We start from the raw sequence: 22,159 nt of genomic DNA, 5'->3' as shown, positions 1-22,159 counted from the left end.
AAATCAGCAAGATGTTGAGGCCTTAACTTCACTCTTCTTTAAGTCACCACACACACACAGAGAGACAGAGAGAGACAGAGAGAGACAGAGAGAGACAGAGAGAGACAGAGAGAGACAGAGAGAGACAGAGAGAGACAGAGAGAGACAGAGAGAGACGCGGTATGCCTACCATTTTAAAAGGCCTACAGTATGTGGTCTAAAAAGGAAGGAAAATACAATCACGAGGTTCCACTTTTAAAGACAATATACCGACACACTGACAGCGCACCGCGCAAACATAACTCTCGCAATATCAACTGGAATTACATGGGTCTGTAACTGATCTTTTTGTAGAATTATTTGGGGGGAAATTAGGAAGAGACTGTCACTGGCAAACACGGTTACATGCCCAACAACATTATATAGTATCCCCTCCTCATGGAGAAAAGCACGAGCTAATTATAATACACAAAGTAAGCAAAACAATGAAATGCATCATTCCAATATTGCCTAAAATGATTACTTAAGGGAACGATGAGCGGATAAGAGTTAAGCCGTAATTTTGATTAAGACAAATGAGCGAGCTAAGATGGATGTAGTCAATATGCCTATTTGTTCAGCACTTTTGAAACAGGCAGCACTGAAATTAGAACATAGGCCGTTCTTGCATCATTCTCCCTGTACAACAAGTCAGAACCATAGGATAAATAAAGGGGGCATATAAACAGACAATGAAAGCACTTACAATATTCGATGATGCCATTACTCTAAAACAGGCTATCACCAAGTCAGAACAGTAGGATAAGATCTGAGGGGGAGAGGAACAAAATTCTTACATACTGACCACACCGCCCACGTCGCGTGCGCAAGCATTGCAAAATAAATGTACACATACATGTTATTCAATCATTGCACCCACACTGCTCGCTCGCGTCGGCATAGCCAGGTGCCAAAATAGAACGTGGTTCCATTTGTAACACTTGACGCACTGCAAGTCCGGCTCTCCCATCTCCTCATTGGTTTTTAGAAACATATAACCACAGTTAGTGGTGGTAACACACCTTAAAGTTGGTTGCCAACCGCCATATAAAGTTCAAAGAAGAAGCGATTACTAGAAAGAACTTGGTGTACCCTTTTATCTGTGGATTAATTGTCAGTGTAGACGACCTTGTGCATTTCAGGTAAAACAACAACCCAATGTTTATATCCCAGGACAAATCAGCTAGCAACAGCAAGCTAGCTTGTTAAATTGACATAAATGTGTAATGATTTTGGACCTGTCTCCAAATTAATATAGTTGGTTCAGAGCTCGTTTTGATATTTCAACCTGCGTGTCCTGAACGCGTCAGGTGTGAGTGGACAAAATCAACATGCGCACAAGCGGTGTGTGTATATAATATATATAGAAATTATGAGCTAGAGCCCCACCTGCCCTGAATGACAGGTCACCAATGACTGGAGCACCCCTGCCTCCAGCCTGTCCTTTAAAAATGTAACAATAGAAGTATAAAGAGGGATCCTGCAAATGCAGATATGCCCACATGCAAGAACGCCCGCAATTGCATCCTTCTTGCTTTCAATGAGAATGACAGATCTATAACACACATTTCTATGTGAATTGGTCTTAGCCAAAAAAGTTACATATTGCAGCTTTAATGATGAATACATCCTATACAACAATAAAGATTTGTTTTAATTATAATTGAAAATTGTCTGTTCGGATGGGAGATTCAAACCTCTGCTTCACAACGAAAATATTATTCTGATTAATTTATATGGTCTCACAAGGGTATTTATTTTAAAGATTCAAAGGGGCGTGGTCCTTACCTGATCACGTGCAACGGACTGCAACACCATTTGATTAATAGAAGTTTCCTGACTTCTCATAGCTGCCGACTTTCGCTCTCACGGTAACTCGAAATTCCCTCCAAAGTAAATACACAATGTTTGTATTTTTTTAAATGATTACATTTAACGCTACGTAACATTATTGAGAAGATAACGGGTTGATTCACTTAGAAACGAAAGTTTTCTCGCGACAGCCAGCTGTCACTGTTGTTGACAGTGTGGATTATTTTGTTCGACGAGAACTGCAGCCATGATGGCGTCTAGCTACAACGCTAAGGAAGAGGACGGACACCAGCCTGGTGCTACCGGCCATGTAGGCGCAGGAACTATGACAAATAAAAAGCCGGACAACACTGCGTTCAAACAGCAAAGACTGCCCGCTTGGCAACCTATTTTGACAGCGGGCACTGTTCTTCCTGCTTTCTTTGTAATTGGTCTCATCTTCATCCCCATCGGCGTTGGGCTTTTCGTGACGTCCAACAACATCAAAGAGTTCGAGGTAACGTTAACTAACAATCCATAAAGTTTATGTACCAAAACATAGTCAACTCATTTTCATTGTGTATGGGTTAATGCTGTTGGCTAGCTAACCATCTTTCAGTCATTGTCTACTTTGCATGTAATTGCTAGCTAAATTGACGCTAAGTGTTATTGATCATCTCCCTAATTTACAGATTGATTACACTGGTGTTGACATGTCAAGTCCGTGCTACAACTGTTCTCAAAGCTACAGCTGGAACACCACAAAGTCATGTACCTGTTCTGTACCCTTCTCTCTGGATCAACCATTTGAGGTAAACTGAACATAACCTACAACCTTATTTACCCTTTTGGGTCCTCAATGTACTGTATAATCACAATTAAATGTGTACGCAAGTCAATCAGTAATAACTGGACTGGAGGCATACTTAATGTCCATTAGCTACTCTATTTAGAAACACTTAACGGTCGGCCTCTGTTCAGAATCGATTATTACTATTTTACACAATTTCCTTGAATTATTTATTATGCACTCAAATAGATTTTACAGGATGATATTATGTGAAGGAAATCCTTATTTAGACTCTCAGCCTCCTGCCCTTTCATCTTGGAGTTGCAGCATTGTTGCAATGTCTTATGAAGGCCTAATCTCTCATCCGATGAATAACTAAACTAATTCATTACTCATTGATCTGAAATTCTTCTCCTACAGAGCAACGTCTTCATGTACTACGGCTTGTCCAACTTTTATCAGAATCACAGACGCTATGTGAAGTCCAGAGATGACAGCCAGTTAAATGGAGATAAGACTTCTCTACAGGTATGGTAAAGGTGCACTTAGTTGAGAGGGTGTAAGCTACATCTATCAAGTATCACATACATTGAATAGATGTTGGCCTAATTGTTAGCTTTAAACATCATTATTTTTACGCTGCACTGAAACTTCTTGGCACTCATTACAGAGCCCCAGCAAGGAATGTGAGCCGTACCGCAGCAGTGACAAGCCTATTGCTCCATGTGGTGCTATCGCCAATAGCCTCTTCAATGGTAAGACTTGAGGGCGAAATTCACTTAACAAATAGTTGCCATTTTCAGTTCCGCAATCTCTTAGTAACGTTACGGCACACACCAATGCGCAACTAAAAACGTATATTAAACTATTTACAGTGCATTCGGAAAGTATTCAGACCTCAGTTTGGCTGGGCAGCCAGCTCTAAGAAGAGTCTTGGTGGTTCCAAACTTCTTCTATTTAAGAATGATGGAGGTCACTGTGTTCTTGGGGACCTTCAATGCTGCATACATTTGTTTGGTGCCCTTCCCCAGACAAGTGCCTCGACACAATCCTGTCTTGACGCTCTATGGACAATTCCTTCGACCTTATGGCTTGGTTTTTGCATTGACATGCACTGTCAACTGTGGGACCTTATATAGACAGGTGTGTTCCTTTCCATATCATGTCCAATCAATTGAATTTACCACAGGTGGACTCCAATCAAGTTGTAGAAACCTCTCAAGGATGATCAATGGAAACAGGATGCACCTGAGCTCAGTTTCGAGTCTCATAGCAAAGGGTCTGAATACTTATGTAAATAAGGTATTTCTATTTGATTTTGAACGCATTAGCCAAAATTTCTAAAAACCTGTTTTTGCTTTGTCATTGTGGAGTATCGTGTGTAGATTGAGGGGGGGAAATGTTTTAATGAATTTTAGAATAAGTGGAAAAAGGGAAGGGATCTGAATACTTTACAAATGTACTGTAGATAAACGTCTGCCTATTTGGGCCAACCCTTGAATAGAGTTTTTGGAGTGGCTTTACTCTAGTTTGCCATGAAGCGTCAGTGTTGGTCCACTATTTCAGAGACCGGGCTTGTTATTGACTGCCATGTATTTCTCATCAGACACTCTGGAGCTCTATTACATTGACCCCAATGGCTCCAGAACCGTAATTCCTCTGGTAAAGAAGGGTATTGCATGGTGGACGGACAAGCATGTCAAATTCAGGAACCCCAGTGGAAACAACAACCTCACTGTAGTTTTCCAAGGTGATTTGCACACCATGCAAAATGACACAACTACTTTGTAATAATCAAATTATCATGACTGACTAGGCCTTTTTCCTCCTTCAGGCACAAGCAAACCTGTGAACTGGAGAAAGCCTGTCTTTGAGCTGGACCCATCAGACTCTGACAACAATGGCTTCATCAATGAGGATTTCATTGTGTGGATGAGGACTGCTGCCCTGCCCACCTTCCGCAAGCTATACCGGATCATCCAGAAGAAGCCCAACAACATGACCCCCACACTGCCCCGAGGAGAATACATCCTCGAGGTCACCTACAGTATCCTTTTGAGAAAGACTGCAATACATTACAACATAGAGATTCATGGCAGGCATATGTTTGTATTGAGAGAACATTGCACATAGGAGACAGAGCCATATGAGTTTGTGTTCAGTTATAAACCTATGTCTTGTACAATGCTTACTGTAATGAATCTTTATTCTCTTTTACCATTCACAAAGTCTACATAGGACACATCATTTTATCTTTAGAATCCTCGTGTCCAGATGTGCTGCTGTCATTTTCTTTAACCATGTGACCTCAGATTACCCCGTGCGGAGCTTCGATGGGAGGAAGCGTATGATCCTGAGCACCATCTCCTGGATGGGTGGCAAGAACCCCTTCCTGGGCATTGCTTACATCACTGTGGGCTCTGTCTGCTTCTGCCTGGGCTTAGTCCTCCTCAGCATCCACTATAGATATGGCAAACGTAACAACAGTGCAGATATTTCCAGCTGAAGGGCTTGCTCATATGGAGACTCTACCTCCTCCTCCCTCTGCATGCCTGGGTCTATCCACCACCAGTTTGGCCCTGCTCTGGACTGCTTGCTGATTTAGCCTGGATGCACTGCTCTTTGTTTGTTAAAATGTTTGTTTTGTGTTGTAATGTTAGCTCACTCATTCCCACCTCCAGGGGAAGGCTGAAGTCGGGTGTTTTTTCAGAAGGGTGATTATATATAATTTCAGCATGTTCTAGATATCTATTGTATAGAACTTACACCATTGCGGATTCTCATGACAAAGAAGAATGTCTGTTCTACACAATATATGTCTGTAATATTGTGCCCTCCTGAAAAAGGCCTGTGTGTTACACCCTGTAAACTAATGGGATGAGACACAAAAAGGCTCTGGGAGCTTAGGATACTGTGTCTTTGTACAAGATGACTGCTGAAAATGTTCTCTGTGGTCCTGAAGTACATAGTGTTTGTATGATCTTTTTATCCATATCTTATCTCAAAAGACAACATGTATATTATTTGAGCAATGTTTGTTGTATGGCTTGATGGCACTATATTTAAATGTAAGTTCTACACACATTATTCTGTAATATTTCCTGTTTGTGAATGTACTAATGTTTTTAATTTACATACCTCTGAGGCAATTTCAAACAGTTTTGAATTGGGAACAAAAGTTCATAGACATGTTGATTGTTTAAGGATATAAGCAGTCATTGATTTGATCAAATAAATGTTCACGTATCGATTTTATTGCCGCTCAACAAAAGCAATCTTATTGAGATTGACAAACCCATGTTTAATCACATTTTTATCTTGATCAATTACTGTATTGGTCAAACTGCGGTTTTTTTCTAGTATGATATGTGTGAAATCCTATTTTGTCAACTCTTAGGATACAGCCATAGCCAACTTGATCTGAAGGTTTTATGGACCAATGCTGTTGATGTTACCTCTACAATGGAACTTGTTGACTTGACTATCAAAATGCATTTTTAAACATTTAACAAGCATAATTTTAATGTTGACCAAATGCTATGCACTTTAAAAGTATTACATTTGTTATGCAATACTTAAATTTTTATTTAGGTTTTCTTTGTTTTAAAGCTAATTCTGCCATTTATTCTTTAATATATTGCATTGGATAATCTGCTGATATTTCAAAAGTTAATCAAATGTGAAAAACAATATTTGCAAGTTATTGATTGGTTTTTATTTCCCCCGTCAATGTTGTTAATGGAAAGGAAATGTGAGGTGCACTCCTGGGTGCTGCCCAATGATGTATAGAAACCCTAGAATTTGCCTGCTATGTTTTGGCCAATGAGGGGCTTTGCAGCGAAGGACCAGCCATATAAGTCCTACATACACGTAGGAATGAATGGAATTATAGAGTATTTAATTTCAAGGACAAAAGTACATGTTATTTTTTTGTATTGGGCACTGTAAAATGAGAACTTACAAAATAAATGTTTATTTTTAGCTTACAGAACATGATTAAAGTATGCATTAAGCTGTCTGTAATAGAATAAATGTGGCAAAAACAAATGTAGACATTAGTAAATGTATTTCTATAGCGTCCAAATTATTTTACAATGTGGGTGAGTGCCAAGATGGAGGTGTGGGGGCTTTAAAACAGAGCCCCCTGTCAGTCATCTACTGTATATATAAAACTGGCATTGCCCCATACCAAGTTATTTCACACACACAGGTATTCTATCACAATATACACATTTCAGAAGTTACTGACTCTCAGTAGCCTACTGAATGTCAGGCCAGGCTTCTCTAAATTTGAGCAGAGAACACACCAATTGCCAATGTCACTTTTCGCCATACGGGGAAACTGACTTTTTCCAAATTGGCTGCAACCACCTTCATAGACTATGGTGAACGTTTCATCCCATGTAGGAGCTGCACCTACTTTTCACAGTTCCGGGATAATATTGTCCGACCAATTTTCCAATGTGGAAACTGTCAGCTTATTGAGGAATATACAGTACCAGTCAAAATTTGGACACACCTACTCTTTCAAGGGTTTTCTTTATGTTTACTATTTTGTACATTGTAGAAAAATAGTGAAGACATCAAAACTATGAAATAACACATATAGAGTATATAGTAACAAAAAAGGTGTTAAAGAAATCTAAATCAATTTTTTATTCTTCAAAGTATCCAACCTTTGCCTAGATGACAGCTTTGCACACTCTTGGCATTCTCTCAACCAGCTTCACCTGGAATACTTTTCCAACCTTCTTGAAGGAGTTGCCACATATGCTGAGCAGCTGTTGGCTGCTTTTCCTTCACTCTGCGGTACAACTCATCCCAAACCATCTCAATTTGATTGTGGAGGCCAGGTCATCTGATGCAGCACTCCATCACTCTCCTTCTTGGTCAAAAAGCCTTTACACAGCCTGGAGGTATGTTGGGTCATTCTCCTGTTGAAAAACAAATTATAATCCCACTAAGCGCAAACCAGGTGGGATGGTGTATCGTTGCAGAATGCTGTGGTAGCCATGCTGGTTAAGTGTGCCTTGAATTCTAAATAAATCAAAGACAGTGTCATTAGTAGAGCACCCCTACACCATCACACCTCCTCCATGCTTCACGGTGGGAACTACATATGCGGAGATCATACATCTCACAAAGACACGGTTGGAACCAAAAACCTCAAATTTGCACTCATCAGACCAAAGGACAGACTTCCACCAATCTAATGTCTATTGCTCGTGTTTCTTGGCCCAAGCAAGTCTCTTCTTCTATTTGGTTTATTTTAGTAGTGGTTGCTTTGCAGCAATTCGATCATGAAGGCCTGATTCATGCAGTCTCCTCTGAACAGTTGATGTTGAGATGTGTATGTTACTTGAACTCTGTGAAGCATTTTTTGGGGGCTGCAATTTCTGAGGCTGGTAACTAATGAACTTGTCCTCTGCAGCAGAGGTAACTCTGGGTCTTCCTTTCCTGTGGCGGTCCTCATGAGAGCCAGTTTCATCACTGCACTTGAAACTTTCAAAGTTCTTGACATTTTCAGGTTTGACTGACCTTCATGTCTTAAAGTAATGATGGACTGTCGTTTCTTTTTCTTTATTTGAGCTGTTCTTGCCATAATATGTGTAACATTGGTAAATTGTTTCTTTTATTTAAAATAACTAGGTTATTAACAGGCAGGTAGTTTGTTTCACTTTAGCTTCTCAAGTGTACAAAGTGTAGGTGTGTGTGTATATATATATATATATATATATATATATATATATATATATATATATATGTCAGGGGTTTCTGGAAGTTTTAATGTTTTGTTTGATTTATATTCAGTAGGCCATCATTATACTGTGCTCTATTGTGTTGTTTACAGACAATTATTAAACTTTGACTTCCTCAATTTCATGAACCAAAAAGCAGACTTAATGAAGTCATACACAAAGAGGGGAAGAATGGTGCAAAAGTGATAGTTATGGATGTTTCTGTTTTTCATCCAATTGGAATATTGATTTGTTAGAATTGATTTTTTCCTTATTTTTGGTGAGTCCTGATTTTAAAAACATTTTGACCTACTACATAGGATGACCGTCAGTCTGTGATCTGCACATTCATCCCAATGGCAATATTACCGTAAGTGACATTTTGTGACGTTATGTACACACTCTTTCAACATTGAGGTGACTAAACTTCTTGGAGTAACCCTGGATTGTAAACTGTCATGGTCAAAACATATTGATACAACAGTAGCTAAGATTAGGAGAAGTCTGTCCATAATAAAGTGCTGCTCTTCCTTCTTAACAACCCTATCAACAAGGCAGGTCCTACAGGCCCTAGTTTTGCTGCACCTAGACTACTGTTCAGTAGTGTGGTCAGGTGCCACAAAGAGGGACTTAGAAAAATTGCAGTTGGCTCAGAACAGGGCAGCACAGCTGGCCCTTAAAAGTAAACAGAGAGCTAACATTAATGATATGCATGTCAATCTCTCATGGCTCAAAGTGGAAGAGAGATTGACATCATCACTACTTGTTTTTGTAACAAGTGTTGACAAGCTGAATGTACCGAGCTGTCTGTTTAAACTACAGACACCCCAAGGCCAGAACAGACTATGGGAGGCGCACAGTACTACATAGAGCCATGACTACATGGAACTCTATTCCACATTAGGTAACTGATGCAAGCAATATAATCAGATTTTTTTGTTAAAATGTAAAAGTACACCGTATGGAACAGCGTGGACTGTGAAGACACACACAAAGGTACATACACACGCATACGTATACATTTTAATATTGTTGTATGGTGGTACTATACATTTTGTATTGTACATTTTGTATTGTAGATATGTAGTGGTTTAATAATGTTATATGATGTACTGTTTTATCTTTTGCTTTATATTCAATGTTAGTACTTCAATGTGTTTGGGACCCCAGGAAGAGTAGCTGCTGACTTGGCAGCAACTAATGGGGATCCCTAATAAATACAAATGTAAAATGATACAAAATATTTTATCGTTACACTAGCACCTGTCTACAAGAGTCCAGCCTTCACACATAGCAACCAATGAGCAGCGTGTGAACATATTGCAGCAATTTCCGGTCGTCACTAGTTACTACAGCCACAAAGTCATAGTTATGGCTAAAACTCACCTCTTTCTACAATTTATCTTCTTAAAATCTGATTTGAAACCTAACCCTAACCACACTAGTAACCGTATGCCTAACCCTAACCTTGAATTAAGACCAACATTTTTATTTTGTTTTCATAAATTTGTACGATTTGGGCTTTGCGGCTGTGGTAGCCTCAGCGTGATTCTGGGGGGTATGGCAACGCGAGACTATGGCTGTGTTAACAAGTGACAAAGATTATGGATTTTCTGACAAGATATGTCTCTCCACCATAACAATAGGAGTCGTCATCCGCAAAGCGGCACGGCTGGATGTCTAGCTCCCGCCTATCCTTTCTTTGAATTGGTTGATACAATTTAAGGGTTTTATTGGCATGGGTAACATATGGCATGGGTCTACATTGCCAAAGCAAGTGAAATAGATAATAAACAAGAGTGAAATAAACAATTTAAAAAATACAGTAAACATTACACTCACAAACGTTCCAAAGGAATAGAGACATTTCAAATGTCGTATTATAGCTTTATACAGTGTTGTAACAATGTGCAAATAGTAAAAGTACAAAGGGGAAAATAAATAAATAGAAATATATGTTGTATTTACAATGGTGTTTGTTTTTCACTGGTTGCCCTTTCCTTATGGCAACAGGTCACAAATCTTGCTGATGTGATTGCACACTGTGGTATTTCACCCAAGAGATATGGGAGCTTATCAAAATTGGATTTGTTTTCGAATTCTTTGTGGGTCAAATCAAATCAAATGATATTGGTCACATACACGTGTTTAGCAGATGTTATTGCGGGTGTAGCAAAATACTTGTGCTTCCAGCTCCGACAGTAAAGTAATATCTACCAAGTAATATCCGACAATTACACAACATATACCCAATACACACACATCTAAGTAAAGGAATGGATTTAAGCATATTTAAATATATGGACGAGCATTGTCAGAGGGCCATATAATAAAATACAGTAGAATAGTATAGGATAAAGTATATGCATATGAGATGGGTAATGCAAGATATGTAGACATTATTAAAGTGACTAGTGTTCCATTTATTAAAGTGGACAAGGTCTGTGTAATCTGAGGGAAATACGTGTCTTTAAATGGTCATACATTTGGCAGGTTAGGAAGTGCAGCTCAGTTTCCACCTCATTTTGTGAGCGGTGTGCACACATTATTATAATCGTTTTATTAATTTCGATGAGGGTTGGTGACGTCAACCGCCTGTATTCAATGTAGAGATGCTACGCTACTAGCCTCAATTCATGAATATGCATAGCCATCTCGAGACAACTCCCAAATAAGGTGTTTTTTCTCAGAGTTGTCGGGATGTCACGTGTCCTACTTATATCAGTACACTCGTAACATGTTAAGCATTACGGAACTTCCATTTTATCAAATGAACCTCACGTAGCAAATAAGCCATTATGTTTGTGGGACCAAATTCAACTCTCATTGATTTCCATACAAAAACTCCTTGCTTGGTGGGCGAAACAACGAACAAAAACGCCACCTGCTGGAGGGAGACAGATTTTCTGCCGAGTTGGGCCACTCTCACCTTCTTCCTCTCTACTGACTGACAACTGCAATTTATTCGCCATAAAGAATCTTGGGATATCACCGGAAGCACAGTAGCTAGGTTTTCAAAGTGTCCTTGTGCACTCACTTAGAAGTTTACCAAAATGTACAGACAACTTATGGTAAGCGTGTAATTATATTGTAACGACCCTATTCGACCAATTGTTATGTATTTGTGTACGCTATTCGATGTTTTATTTTTGGCTACTGCCGTTATCTGACATGCCTCCTCAAGTGAACTCTAGCTAAGCTGCCGAGCTATGTTGCTAAGCTAGCGTGTAACGTTAACCGTTGACTAACTAGCCTTTTTTATCAGGGTAGTTGGCTTACTAGCCAGCTATCAGCTGATATTTTACACTTGCTTGACAATCAAGTTAGCCTTCTGATCTAAACACATAGCTGTTTTTATACAGTATATTGTTAACCTAGCTAGAATGACACATGTTAGCTACTTGGTAAGCTAACTAAATGAGTAAGTAGTACGTTATCTAGCTAACTACATAGTAGTTATTCAATCAGCTAAACCTAGCTTGCCACGTATTCTCTTTCACAGTCTTGAATTGTCATCCACAAGTGTAAAGGTCGCATAGGTTAGCCAGGACAATTCTGCCTAGCTCTAACTAACTATCCAAGTGTTGTAAAGGTGGCGTTTGCACGTACACATGTCATGGGAATGGCTGTTTTTTGGAACAGGGTTTACGTCATCTGACACTTAAAGATGCGCTACGCAGACATCGCTCCACTATTTCCTGGTTGCTAAAATTCAAATAGTCCGCCTGTAATATTCATATGTGAATACATACTGAATTATAATTGGATGCATTTTACCGCCGTATCCTACTGTGCAGTGATTGGTTAACACCACCCAGACGGTTAGGGCATGGTCAGTTGATCGTGGTTGGAGATAGGCGAACATGTAGTTGTAGCTAGTTAATAAAGAGTTATGTTAAGAAACATCCTGTAGTTCTGCGTTTTATTATTTGTACAAAGCGTACAAAACAAGACATGGTGTCAGAGTAAATGGTCTTAAAAGATGGATTTTTCTGGAGTTCCTTCACCTCGAATGGACTGGGAGTCTACAAACTTACCCGATGCATGGCGTAAGTACAAACAGCATGTGGAGCTAATGTTCACGGGTCCTCTGAAGGAAAGAGGAGAAGAGGAAAATGTAGCTACCTGCTCCTCTGGATCGGTGAAAAAGGGAGAGATATTTACAACACATGGACACTTACCGAAGCTGAATCAAAGGTACTGAAAACATACTACGATCGTTTTGAAGCATATGTTGTGCCGAAGACTAATACAATTTTCGCTAGGTACAAATTCCATGAGAAAGTACAGGGAGCTAGCGAGTCTTTTGAACCGTTTGTGACTGGGCTGCGTCTGCTTGTGAAAGACTGTGATTATGCAAACAAGGATGAGATGGTCAGGGACCGTATTGTATTTGGAATACACTCACCGCGAGTGAGAGAGAAACTTTTGAATGTTGGGTCTGAGCTAACGCTGGACAAAGCTATCGACATAGCCAGATCTCACGAGCTAGCACAGGCTCAGATGAAAACCATTTCGCGCCGCAGCACGAGCGCATCACGTGAACAAGCAGTGCACGCAGTCAGGCAGACATCAAAGCACACCTCCGGTGCCCAGAGAGCGCGTTTCAGAACGGAGAGAGACATAACTCCAAAACAGAGCGACACAGACTCAAAACGCCCCAAAACATGTGGATATTGTGGATACAAAGTGCATGGCGAACAAGGAAATTGCCCAGCTAAAGGCAAACAGTGTACTAAATGTGGTAAATGGAATCACTTTGCAAAAGTGTGCAGAGCTTACCGTGGAAAAACAGTACACACAGTGAGTGAAGATGAAATGTCAATCAAAGAGTCAAATGATGATGAACTGTTTATTGATTCAGTGACAGGAAAAAGTCACATATCAGAGACAGAGCAAGCCTTTGCTGACATTGAGATAGGAACACAAGGCACAAAGCTAAAGTTCAAACTAGACACTGGTGCACAAGTAAACATTATTCCTCTGAATAAGTACCGCAGCTTGACATCTGAGTGTGAGCTACAGCCCACCATGCGCAGACTGACTGGTTATGGTGGTGAACAGCTCCCAGTAAAAGGCACATGCACTTTCAAATGCAAATACAAGGAAAGTGACATGATGTTGGACTTTTACGTTGTTGACACTAGAGCACCTGCAGTGCTAGGTCTTAAAGCATGTTTAGACATGGACCTCATCAAGCTAGTTTTATCAGTAACAGCACCAGTAGAGACAGGAAATGTACTGGAGGAGTTTGCTGATGTCTTTACAGGAATTGGTACATTCTCCTGGGAATAATCCTTTCACCTTGACCCAGACGCAACCCCTGTGGTCTACCCCCCGAGAAAGATTCCCCTTGCTCTCCGTGCCCGTCTGAAGAAAGAGTTGGAGAGCATGGAACAATCTGACATAGTCACCAAGGTTACAGAACCGACCGACTGGGTAAACGCGTTAGTGGTGGTGGAGAAACCACACACAGGCAAGCTCCGAGTATGCCTCGACCCAAGAGACTTGAACAAGGCTATCAAACGGCCCCATTACCCTTTACCGACGCTAGATGGCATCACACACAAGCTAGCGGGAGCACACTACTTCAGTGTCATGGACGCTAGATCAGGCTACTGGGCTATCAAGCTCACAGAAGAGTCATCTAAGCTCACAACATTCAACACACCGTTTGGACGCTACAGGTTCCGTCGCCTGCCTTTTGGGATTATCTCAGCCCAAGACGAGTTTCAGCGAAAGATCGACGAAGTGTACGAAGGCCTCGACGGAGTTGTGGCAATTGTGGATGACATCCTTGTCTATGGTCGAACCAAAGAAGAGCACGACCGAAACCTCCGCGCGATGCTGCAAAGATCCCGCGAGAGAGGAGTCCGGCTCAACCCAGAGAAGAGCACAGTCGGCGCTACAGAGGTCAGCTACTTCGGACATCTTCTCACAGCGAATGGAATCAAGCCAGATCCACAGAAGATCTCAGCCATAAAAGAAATGGAGCCACCAAAAAACCGTGCAGAGCTGGAAACAGTGCTTGGCATGGTCAACTACTTATCCAAGTTCGCACCCAGCCTCTCCAATGCTAATGCACCCCTGCGTCAACTGCTAAAGCAGTCCAGTGAGTTTCTTTGGGACAAGCAACACGACATTGCTTTCCAGAATGTGAAAGACTTGATCACGAGAGAACCAGGACCAATCCTTGCCTACTACGACCCCAACAAAGAGCTCAGACTCCAAGTGGACGCGTCGAAGTATGGACTAGGTGCAGTGCTACTGCAAGAAGGAAAGCCCATCGGCTACGCTTCCAAATCTCTCACAGACTGTGAAATCAACTACGCTCAAATTGAAAAGGAGCTCTATGCCATTCTATTCGGATGTAAACGTTTCCATCAGTACGTATATGGACGACAAGTCATTGTGGAATCCGACCACAAGCCCCTTGAGTCAATCATGAGGAAACCACTAGCTGCAGCCCCGCCAAGGCTACAGAGAATGATCCTTCAACTATAAAAATACGACTTCACAATCACTCACCGTCCAGGCAAAGACATCCCTGTCGCAGACACACTCTCCAGGAAGTTTCTTACCTACAAGGACAGCAGCCTCAGTGAAGGCATGGACATGCAAGTACACACTGTGTACAGCAACTTACCAGTTAGTGACACAAAACTGAAGGAGATCCAAGCAGAAACAGGAAAGGACTCTCAACTCACACAGCTGAGGGAAGTCATACAGGATGGATGGCCTGAGGAGAGGAGAAAATGCCCTCAGAGCGTCTCAGAATTCTGGAACCATCGTGATGAACTATCACAGATCAACAGAATCATTTTCAAAGGAGAGAAAATCATTATTCCTACCAGTCTCAGAGAAGAGATTTTGACAAAGATCCATGCTGGACACATGGGCATGGAAAAGTGCAAACAGAGAGCACGGGACATTATGTTTTGGCCTGGAATGTGCAAACAAATAGAGGACATTGTTGGTAGATGCACCATCTGTCTTGAAAGACGCCCCTCAAACACCAAAGAGCCAATGTTACCTCACTGTATCCCAGACCGACCCTGGCAGGTCGTGGCAACCGATCTGTTCACCTGGAACAACGAGGACTACATCGTAACAGTGGACTACTACAGCAGATACTTTGAACTCGACAAGCTTCACAGCACCACATCTGCAGCTGTGATACACAAGCTAAAAGCAGCCTTTGCCAGGCATGGCATTGTAGAGACTTTAATATCTGACAATGGGCCCTGTTACAAATCAAATGAGTTTGAATCCTTCACAAAAGCATGGGAGTTCACACATGTCACCACAAGCCCACATTACCCTCAAAGTAATGGCCTTGCTGAAAAATCTGTGCAGATTGCTAAATCACTCATGGACAAAGCAAAAGCAGACAAGAGAGACCCCTACCTCAGTCTCCTTGAGTACCGCAACACTCCAGTTGACAACTTCAAATCACCAGCCCAGCTGTTGATGAGCCGCAGACTTCGCTCAACCCTTCCCAGCACCAACCAGCAGCTGCAACCTGAGGTCGTCAGCTACAATGAAATGCATGGAAAACGTGCACAGAGACAACAACAACAAAAGCGATACTACGACAGGTCAGCTAGACCACTGCCACCACTGATCGACGGAGAGTCAGTTAGAATCCAGGAGCATGGCCTCTGGAAACCAGCAGTCGTCATCCAGCCAGCTGACACTGAACGTTCATATCACGTCCGCACAGCAGAAGGAGCAGTGTACCGCCGCAATCGTCGTCACTTACTGAACACAAAAAAACAACACACTGATGAGATGAACTGTTCCCCTGAAAGAGTACGTGATGGACTAAACACACACACAGCACAACATACACCATACTTACCTGCAACACCACAAGAGCTGTTGACTGACACAGAAGCATGCTCAACATCATATCGCACAAGGTCAGGAAGAGAGGTCAAGCCCAGAGCTGTCCTCGACCTGTGAAATGTCAAAGGGTGTAGGCGGATCGCTGCCCTAAAAGAGTTCCAGACTGTAAACTTGTTATTGAAAGTTCACTTGAAATGCTTTGGTATCGTATTTGTTTGAAATGTTAAGATGTCATTTCTACAGTGAAAGCTGAGTTGCTGAGAATCCCTTGTTCTAAAAGTAACAGTATGTTGGATCATTGTTTCAGAGTCTATGTTGATTCAGTTGGTGTGTTATGCAATATAAATGGTTACTTACCTTGAGTTCAAACTACAGAGCATGTATTCAAAAGAAATGCTTAGAATATGTAAACATTTGTATTTTGTTTTAAAAGAAGGGGGATGTAATATTCATATGTGAATACATACTGAATTATAATTGGATGCATTTTACCGCCGTATCCTACTGTGCAGTGATTGGTTAACACCACCCAGACGGTTAGGGCATGGTCAGTTGATCGTGGTTGGAGATAGGCGAACATGTAGTTGTAGCTAGTTAATAAAGAGTTATGTTAAGAAACATCCTGTAGTTCTGCGTTTTATTATTTGTACAAAGCGTACAAAACAAGACATTATATATATAATTTCAGTTTGTGACAAAACAAGCAGTCATTGTGTAAAGAATAATTGTACCATCTAAACCGATTTGAAATATATTTTCCATTACTAAAAATATTGTATATTCATCTGTTTGAAGTTGGTGTAGAAAACCGAAAGTAAAAGACGCAGAACCTTCAGCACGGGAAGCATAGACATAGCACACAGAACAGATATTAGACTTGCTTGAATGAATGATCTATAACTAAAATGTGAATTTGGTCAGGTAGCCCAAAAAGTTACATTGTAGATTTATTGTATGTGTGGAGGATAATGTTGCTTTCAAGACAACTGGGAACTTTTAGGTCAAATCATGGCGTCAATGATTTTCACTTCGGAAAGTCGGAGCTCTGGAAAGATGCCAGAGTTTCCGACTTGGAATTACGAGTTGACGTTCAAAAATATGTTTCCCAGTCGGAGCTTGTTTTTCCCGACTTCCCAGTTGTCTTGAAAGCTTGGAAGTCTGAGATTTCCGAGTTACCAGTGGTTTGAACACGGCATAACTTATGCTCAACTGTCTAGAATCACAGCTAGCTACATGGCTTTCTAATGGACCAATTCTGTTGGCTAGATCTACAGTATCTAGCAGAAGTACACTATACAGTATATACAAAAGTATGTGGACACCCCTTCAAATTAGTGGATTTGGCTATTTCAGCCACACCCGTAGCTTTCATGTTTATTAAATTGAGCACACAGCCAGGTAGTCTCCATAGACAAACATTGTCAGTAGAATGGCCTTACTAAAGAGCTCAGTGACTTTCAACGTGGCGCTGTCATAGGATGCCATCTTTCCAACAAGGTCAGTTTGTCAAATTTTGGCCCTGCTAGAGCTGCCCCGGTCAACTGTAAGTGCTGTTATTGTGAAGTGGAAACGTCTAGGAGCAACAACGACTGAGCTGTGAAGTGGTAGGCCACACAAGCTCACAAAACAGGACCACCTAGTGCTGAAGTGCATCGTTCCTAAAAATCGTCTGCCTCAGTTGTAATGCTCACTACAGAGTTCCAAACTGCCTCTGGAAGTAACGTCAGCACAATAACTTTGTCGGGAGTTTCATGAAATGGGTTTCCATGACCGAGCCAAGCGTCAGCTGGAGTGGTGTATAGCTCGCCGCCATTGAACTCTGGAGTAGTGGCAACGCGTTCTCTGGAGTGATGAATCAAGCCCCACCATCTGGCAGTCTGACGGACAAATCTGTGTTTGGCGGATGCCAGGTGAACGCTACCTGCCCGACTGCATAGTCCAACTGTAAAGTTTGGTGGAGGAGGAATAATGGTTTGGCTAGCCCTCTTAGTTCCAGTGAAGGGAAATCTTAACGCTACAGATGCTAGTGACATTCTAGACGATTCTGTGCTTCCTGCTTTGTGGCAACAGTTTGGGGAAGGCCCTTTCCCATTTCAGTATGACAATTACCCCTGTGCACAAAGCGAGGTCCATACAGAAATGGTTTGTCGCGATCAGTGTCGAAGAATTTGACTGGCTTGCACAGAGCCCTGACCTCAACCCCATCGAACACCTTTGGGATTAATTGGAACGCCGACTGCTAGCCAGACCTAATCATCCAACATCAGTGCCCGACCTCACTAATGCTCATAGAAAGTCCCCGCAGCAATGTTCCAACATCTAGTGGAAAGCCTTCCCAGAAGAGTGAAGGCTGTTATAGCAGCAAAGGGGGGACCAACTCTATATTAATGCCCATGATTTTGGAATTAGATGTTCAACGAGCAAGTGTCCACATACTTTTGGTCATGCATTGTAGCTAAAGTAAGGTTATTAGTTAGTGCACATATAAATACTTCAGTAATCATTTCTAGTTAATTTTTTTATTTTTATGCATCTGTTACTGATCACTTATATTTTTAGAGTCTTCAGCAGCTGTCCAGCCGGACTATCTCCAGTAGTGCCCGCAGACAAGTGGACAACATGGTCAAGGAGAAGCAGAAGCTGTTCCAGGTAAGCTCTGGGGCCAAGACAGGCAGATGGCGATGGAGTGGAAATGTGGAATGGAACACCTGTCTACCGAAGCTCAAAGACTGTTTTTAAAAGTAGAAGTTGCCAATTCTGTTCTGGTTTTGTTTACCTAATTTTGACAGTCAACATTTGTGTTCAATCTTGTTTGACTAGTAATGGTGCAGTAATGCTAAGGTTAAAGTTTGCACTTTATTCTCAGGTTCTGGAAACAGAATCTTATTTTCCCACCATTGTAGCCTGAAAGATAAGTATTTATGATGTTTGCTCATAGGTTCACTCTTAGTTTGGGCTGGGCTGACTAATTTTGCATGCAGCGTGATGCAAACAGCTGATGCAAAATTAGACTTTTGATATCCGTGCTTTGCTGAATCTTGCATAACACCCAGAAGATGTCCATAGCTGACACTTGCCCTGCTTTAAAATTCTGTTGCTAAAGCAATGATTGCTTTTCTGCAATTTGTTGTTGATTTTCATCTTAGCCTAAGAAATTCCTGATCCTTTTAAGGTCATAATGTTCATGGTAAGTGTTTCCGTTTGTATTAGGTTAGGCTGTAATATGTCCCAAGCAGCACTTTGCTTTCCAATAAGTATACATCTTATTTTTTTAAACTTTTACTTGTTTTAATTGCAGTTATAAACATCTCACAAAATAGTTGGGGCTATTGCAGTGTGTGTTGATTAATGAAATATTCAGGTGGTGCAAAAGTGCTTAGACCACTTAAAATACGGCCACCACCCAGACCGAACCATTTAGTTTGTGGTTCATATATGTTGCTATAAAGGGCTTCTTTGCATACTTCTGAATATCATTTATAGGCTAATTTCCTCTTCTTCCTGTTTACACAGGCAGATAACGGGATACCAGTCCATCTGAAGGGAGGAGCCAAGGATGCTATTCTGTACAGGGCAACGATGGCCCTTACAGTCTTTGGTAAGTATGCATTACACTGAAATTGGCTATATAATGTTGTACAACCCTGATATGACCCTCCTTGAATGTAACATTGATTGTAAGTGCTAATGGAATTCTTACGGCATATGATCAAATAATATAGATCAAGTCTAACTACAAACAGTGGAGTCAAATACCACTTTCACACGTCCTGCTATTTTTTTTTTACCTTTATTTAACTAGGCAAGTCAGTTAAGAACAAGTTCTTATTTTCAATAATGGCCTAAGAACAGTGGGTTAACTGCCTTGTTCTCCTCTCTTCACAGGAAGCGGATTTGTCGTGTATGAACTCCTCAATGCAGCAATTCCCAAGAAGGCATGAGTGCCCTTGTCCATTTCCATCCCTAAATTCATCTTCTCTGTTGTACAAATGTATGATCTGGGAGATATTTTTTTTGTCCTGTCAATAATGCCAATTTGTTTCATGCATGGGATCAATATTTATTGATTGTTCAATGAATGTACCATAGAGAATAAAACAACCACAATACAAAGTCTTATCCATGTGATGTGTGGTCATTTCAAAATCTCAATACATCTGATATAAAGAGTTATTCTTGAACAAAAAAAATAATATGTATACTTTGTCTATAGAAATTCTGTATTTAGCTGTGATTGTCTACATGAACCAATAGATAAACTATTATATGGGACAAAAGCCCCTGGGCCTATAGGATAATGGTTACTTCTGTGCATGTGGTTGACTTTCAATGCTCTGCCCAAAATGTATTTCCTGCTTTTAAACACTAGAGGCCCTCACTGATCATGAAATGAGGGACATTTTATCAAGGTAGATTTGATTTGAGGAAACTGGAATGACAATTTCTGATCCATGAAGATCCATTCGTAATGTTTACAATCATCCCAAGAGGTGACACTGCCTCAATGATACCCAAGCTGTTCAATGCTGTTGATATGGGCTACCCAGTGGTGTAGTGGGTATACTCACATTTTGCTAAAAAAATATCAAAACAGGGAAGGGAAGGAAAGGCGCCCCATGTGAAAAATTGTGAGAAACAGTGACATACACTCAGAATGAACTAAAATCATGAATCCCATATTGGTCTTTCACAGTCATGCCAACCCAAACTGTACTGTGCAGTAGGATAATAGTAGACCAACCCAAACTGTACTGTGCAGTAGGATAATAGTATGCCTACAAGTGAAACAGATAAACTGAGTTAGAAATTCACAGGTTTCAAACATTCCACATCATGCTTTTTTTTATTTATTTTTTTTAGAAAAACTAAATTGTATGTTCTAAGTCTATAACAATGCTTAAACCACACCAGGAGACCACTTTTGAGGTTGAACAAATCGAATAAATGTGGATTTATTAGAGTAGTTACCCTTTAATTCAATTGTTTAATTAGCAGTGTTTCTGTAGCATATGAGATGGAGTTTGCTAAAGTAATGGTCACTGGATTGATCCAAATAATCATATCATTGGGCATAGGCTACTTTGTACCTACATTTAATAGAGAAGGTTTTTGAGAAAGCCTTTCCATCTACCAGAAGACAGTTAGACCTATCACTAGCATCGCTATATTTTTCCTGCTCCTTAATTGTTTTAAACCTGGACGTTTTACTTCATATTATGAAGCATGTCTTACCTTGCTTCAAAGTAGCCTGTAGCCAAAACACCACCGTAGAAACGTGGAGGCAATTATTTTTATAGACTTACTCGTATGCGTTCCCCTGTTCTATTGGTTTATGTCAACGTTTTTTCATTGTATAGCAGCTAAAGGCATTATCCTAATCATATTATCAAACCATGATAGTTGTTGCATCTTTAAGTCCCCCCTCTTTCTAACGGATATTTCCATATCTGTCCACTTGCTTGTGCGGTGCGCATTTTAGAATGGTGTTTTCCCGCTAATTGCATTTTAGAATATTCATGCATAGGCCAACTGCAGTGTGTACATTGCTGCCCCTAAAATGTGAATAATAGTTTATCAATATTTTAAGCTAGACATTCAAATCCTTTTCATCAGTCCTATTAATTTATACGGCGTATACGTCCACTACACCACTTTGATACGTATCAATGGGGATTAAGGAGTATACGCAATGCCCACAGAAAACAAGTGGGTATACCTGCGTATACCCTCCGATACACCACTGGGACTACCTGTCCTGTACAATTACTTAATCAAGTGAAATTGTCCTAAATAAGTTATATATTTTATTGTTTGCCGTTGTCAATAAATGTAGGACCGTATCATTGTGTTTTAAAATCGGTGGTTAAACTTGGTTTAAGTGTACAAGTTACCCGCAGGTAGTCTAGGTTGCCCGGGCGACTGCATATATTCTCAGAGCGATCCACAAGAAAATCCACGAACGGGTCGCTTGGAT

At 40.8% G+C, this 22,159-nt stretch overlaps 2 protein-coding genes across 2 annotated transcripts; both read left to right on the top strand.

Annotated features, from left to right (window-relative positions):
- The first annotated feature begins 1,834 nt into the window (after positions 1 to 1,834).
- Positions 1,835 to 6,650, top strand: LOC115172771 (cell cycle control protein 50A-like). The gene is made up of 7 exons (XM_029730508.1): positions 1,835 to 2,326; positions 2,502 to 2,621; positions 3,020 to 3,127; positions 3,270 to 3,354; positions 4,206 to 4,349; positions 4,434 to 4,646; positions 4,912 to 6,650. The coding sequence occupies exons 1-7, from the start codon at positions 2,078 to 2,080 to the stop codon at positions 5,103 to 5,105; spliced, it is 1,113 nt and encodes a 370-aa protein (XP_029586368.1). The 5' UTR covers positions 1,835 to 2,077; the 3' UTR covers positions 5,106 to 6,650.
- Positions 6,651 to 11,253: 4,603 nt separating this feature from the next.
- On the top strand, positions 11,254 to 20,304 carry LOC115172770 (cytochrome c oxidase subunit 7A2, mitochondrial). The gene is made up of 4 exons (XM_029730507.1): positions 11,254 to 11,408; positions 18,745 to 18,834; positions 19,699 to 19,783; positions 20,071 to 20,304. Exons 1-4 carry the CDS (start codon positions 11,391 to 11,393, stop codon positions 20,124 to 20,126), a joined length of 249 nt encoding a protein of 82 aa, XP_029586367.1. The 5' UTR covers positions 11,254 to 11,390; the 3' UTR covers positions 20,127 to 20,304.
- Positions 20,305 to 22,159: the final 1,855 nt, after the last annotated feature.

This window comes from Salmo trutta, chromosome 33 (assembly GCF_901001165.1).
Source record: "Salmo trutta chromosome 33, fSalTru1.1, whole genome shotgun sequence".
Taxonomy (NCBI): domain Eukaryota; kingdom Metazoa; phylum Chordata; class Actinopteri; order Salmoniformes; family Salmonidae; genus Salmo; species Salmo trutta.
This window is presented reverse-complemented; position numbering and strand designations above follow the sequence as displayed.

What these genes read in the sequence shown, in the direction of transcription:
- LOC115172771 (XM_029730508.1), top strand. Translation starts at nt 2,078, where the DNA reads ATGATGGCGTCTAGCTACAACGCTAAGGAAGAGGACGGACACCAGCCT. An exon ending in ACAACATCAAAGAGTTCGAG is followed by an intron (nt 2,327 to 2,501) that starts GTAACGTTAACT and finishes CCTAATTTACAG; the next exon opens with ATTGATTACACTGGTGTTGA. An exon ending in GAGATAAGACTTCTCTACAG is followed by an intron (nt 3,128 to 3,269) that starts GTATGGTAAAGG and finishes CACTCATTACAG; the next exon opens with AGCCCCAGCAAGGAATGTGA.
- LOC115172770 (XM_029730507.1), top strand. An exon ending in AGAAGCAGAAGCTGTTCCAG is followed by an intron (nt 18,835 to 19,698) that starts GTAAGCTCTGGG and finishes CTGTTTACACAG; the next exon opens with GCAGATAACGGGATACCAGT. An exon ending in GATGGCCCTTACAGTCTTTG is followed by an intron (nt 19,784 to 20,070) that starts GTAAGTATGCAT and finishes CTCTCTTCACAG; the next exon opens with GAAGCGGATTTGTCGTGTAT.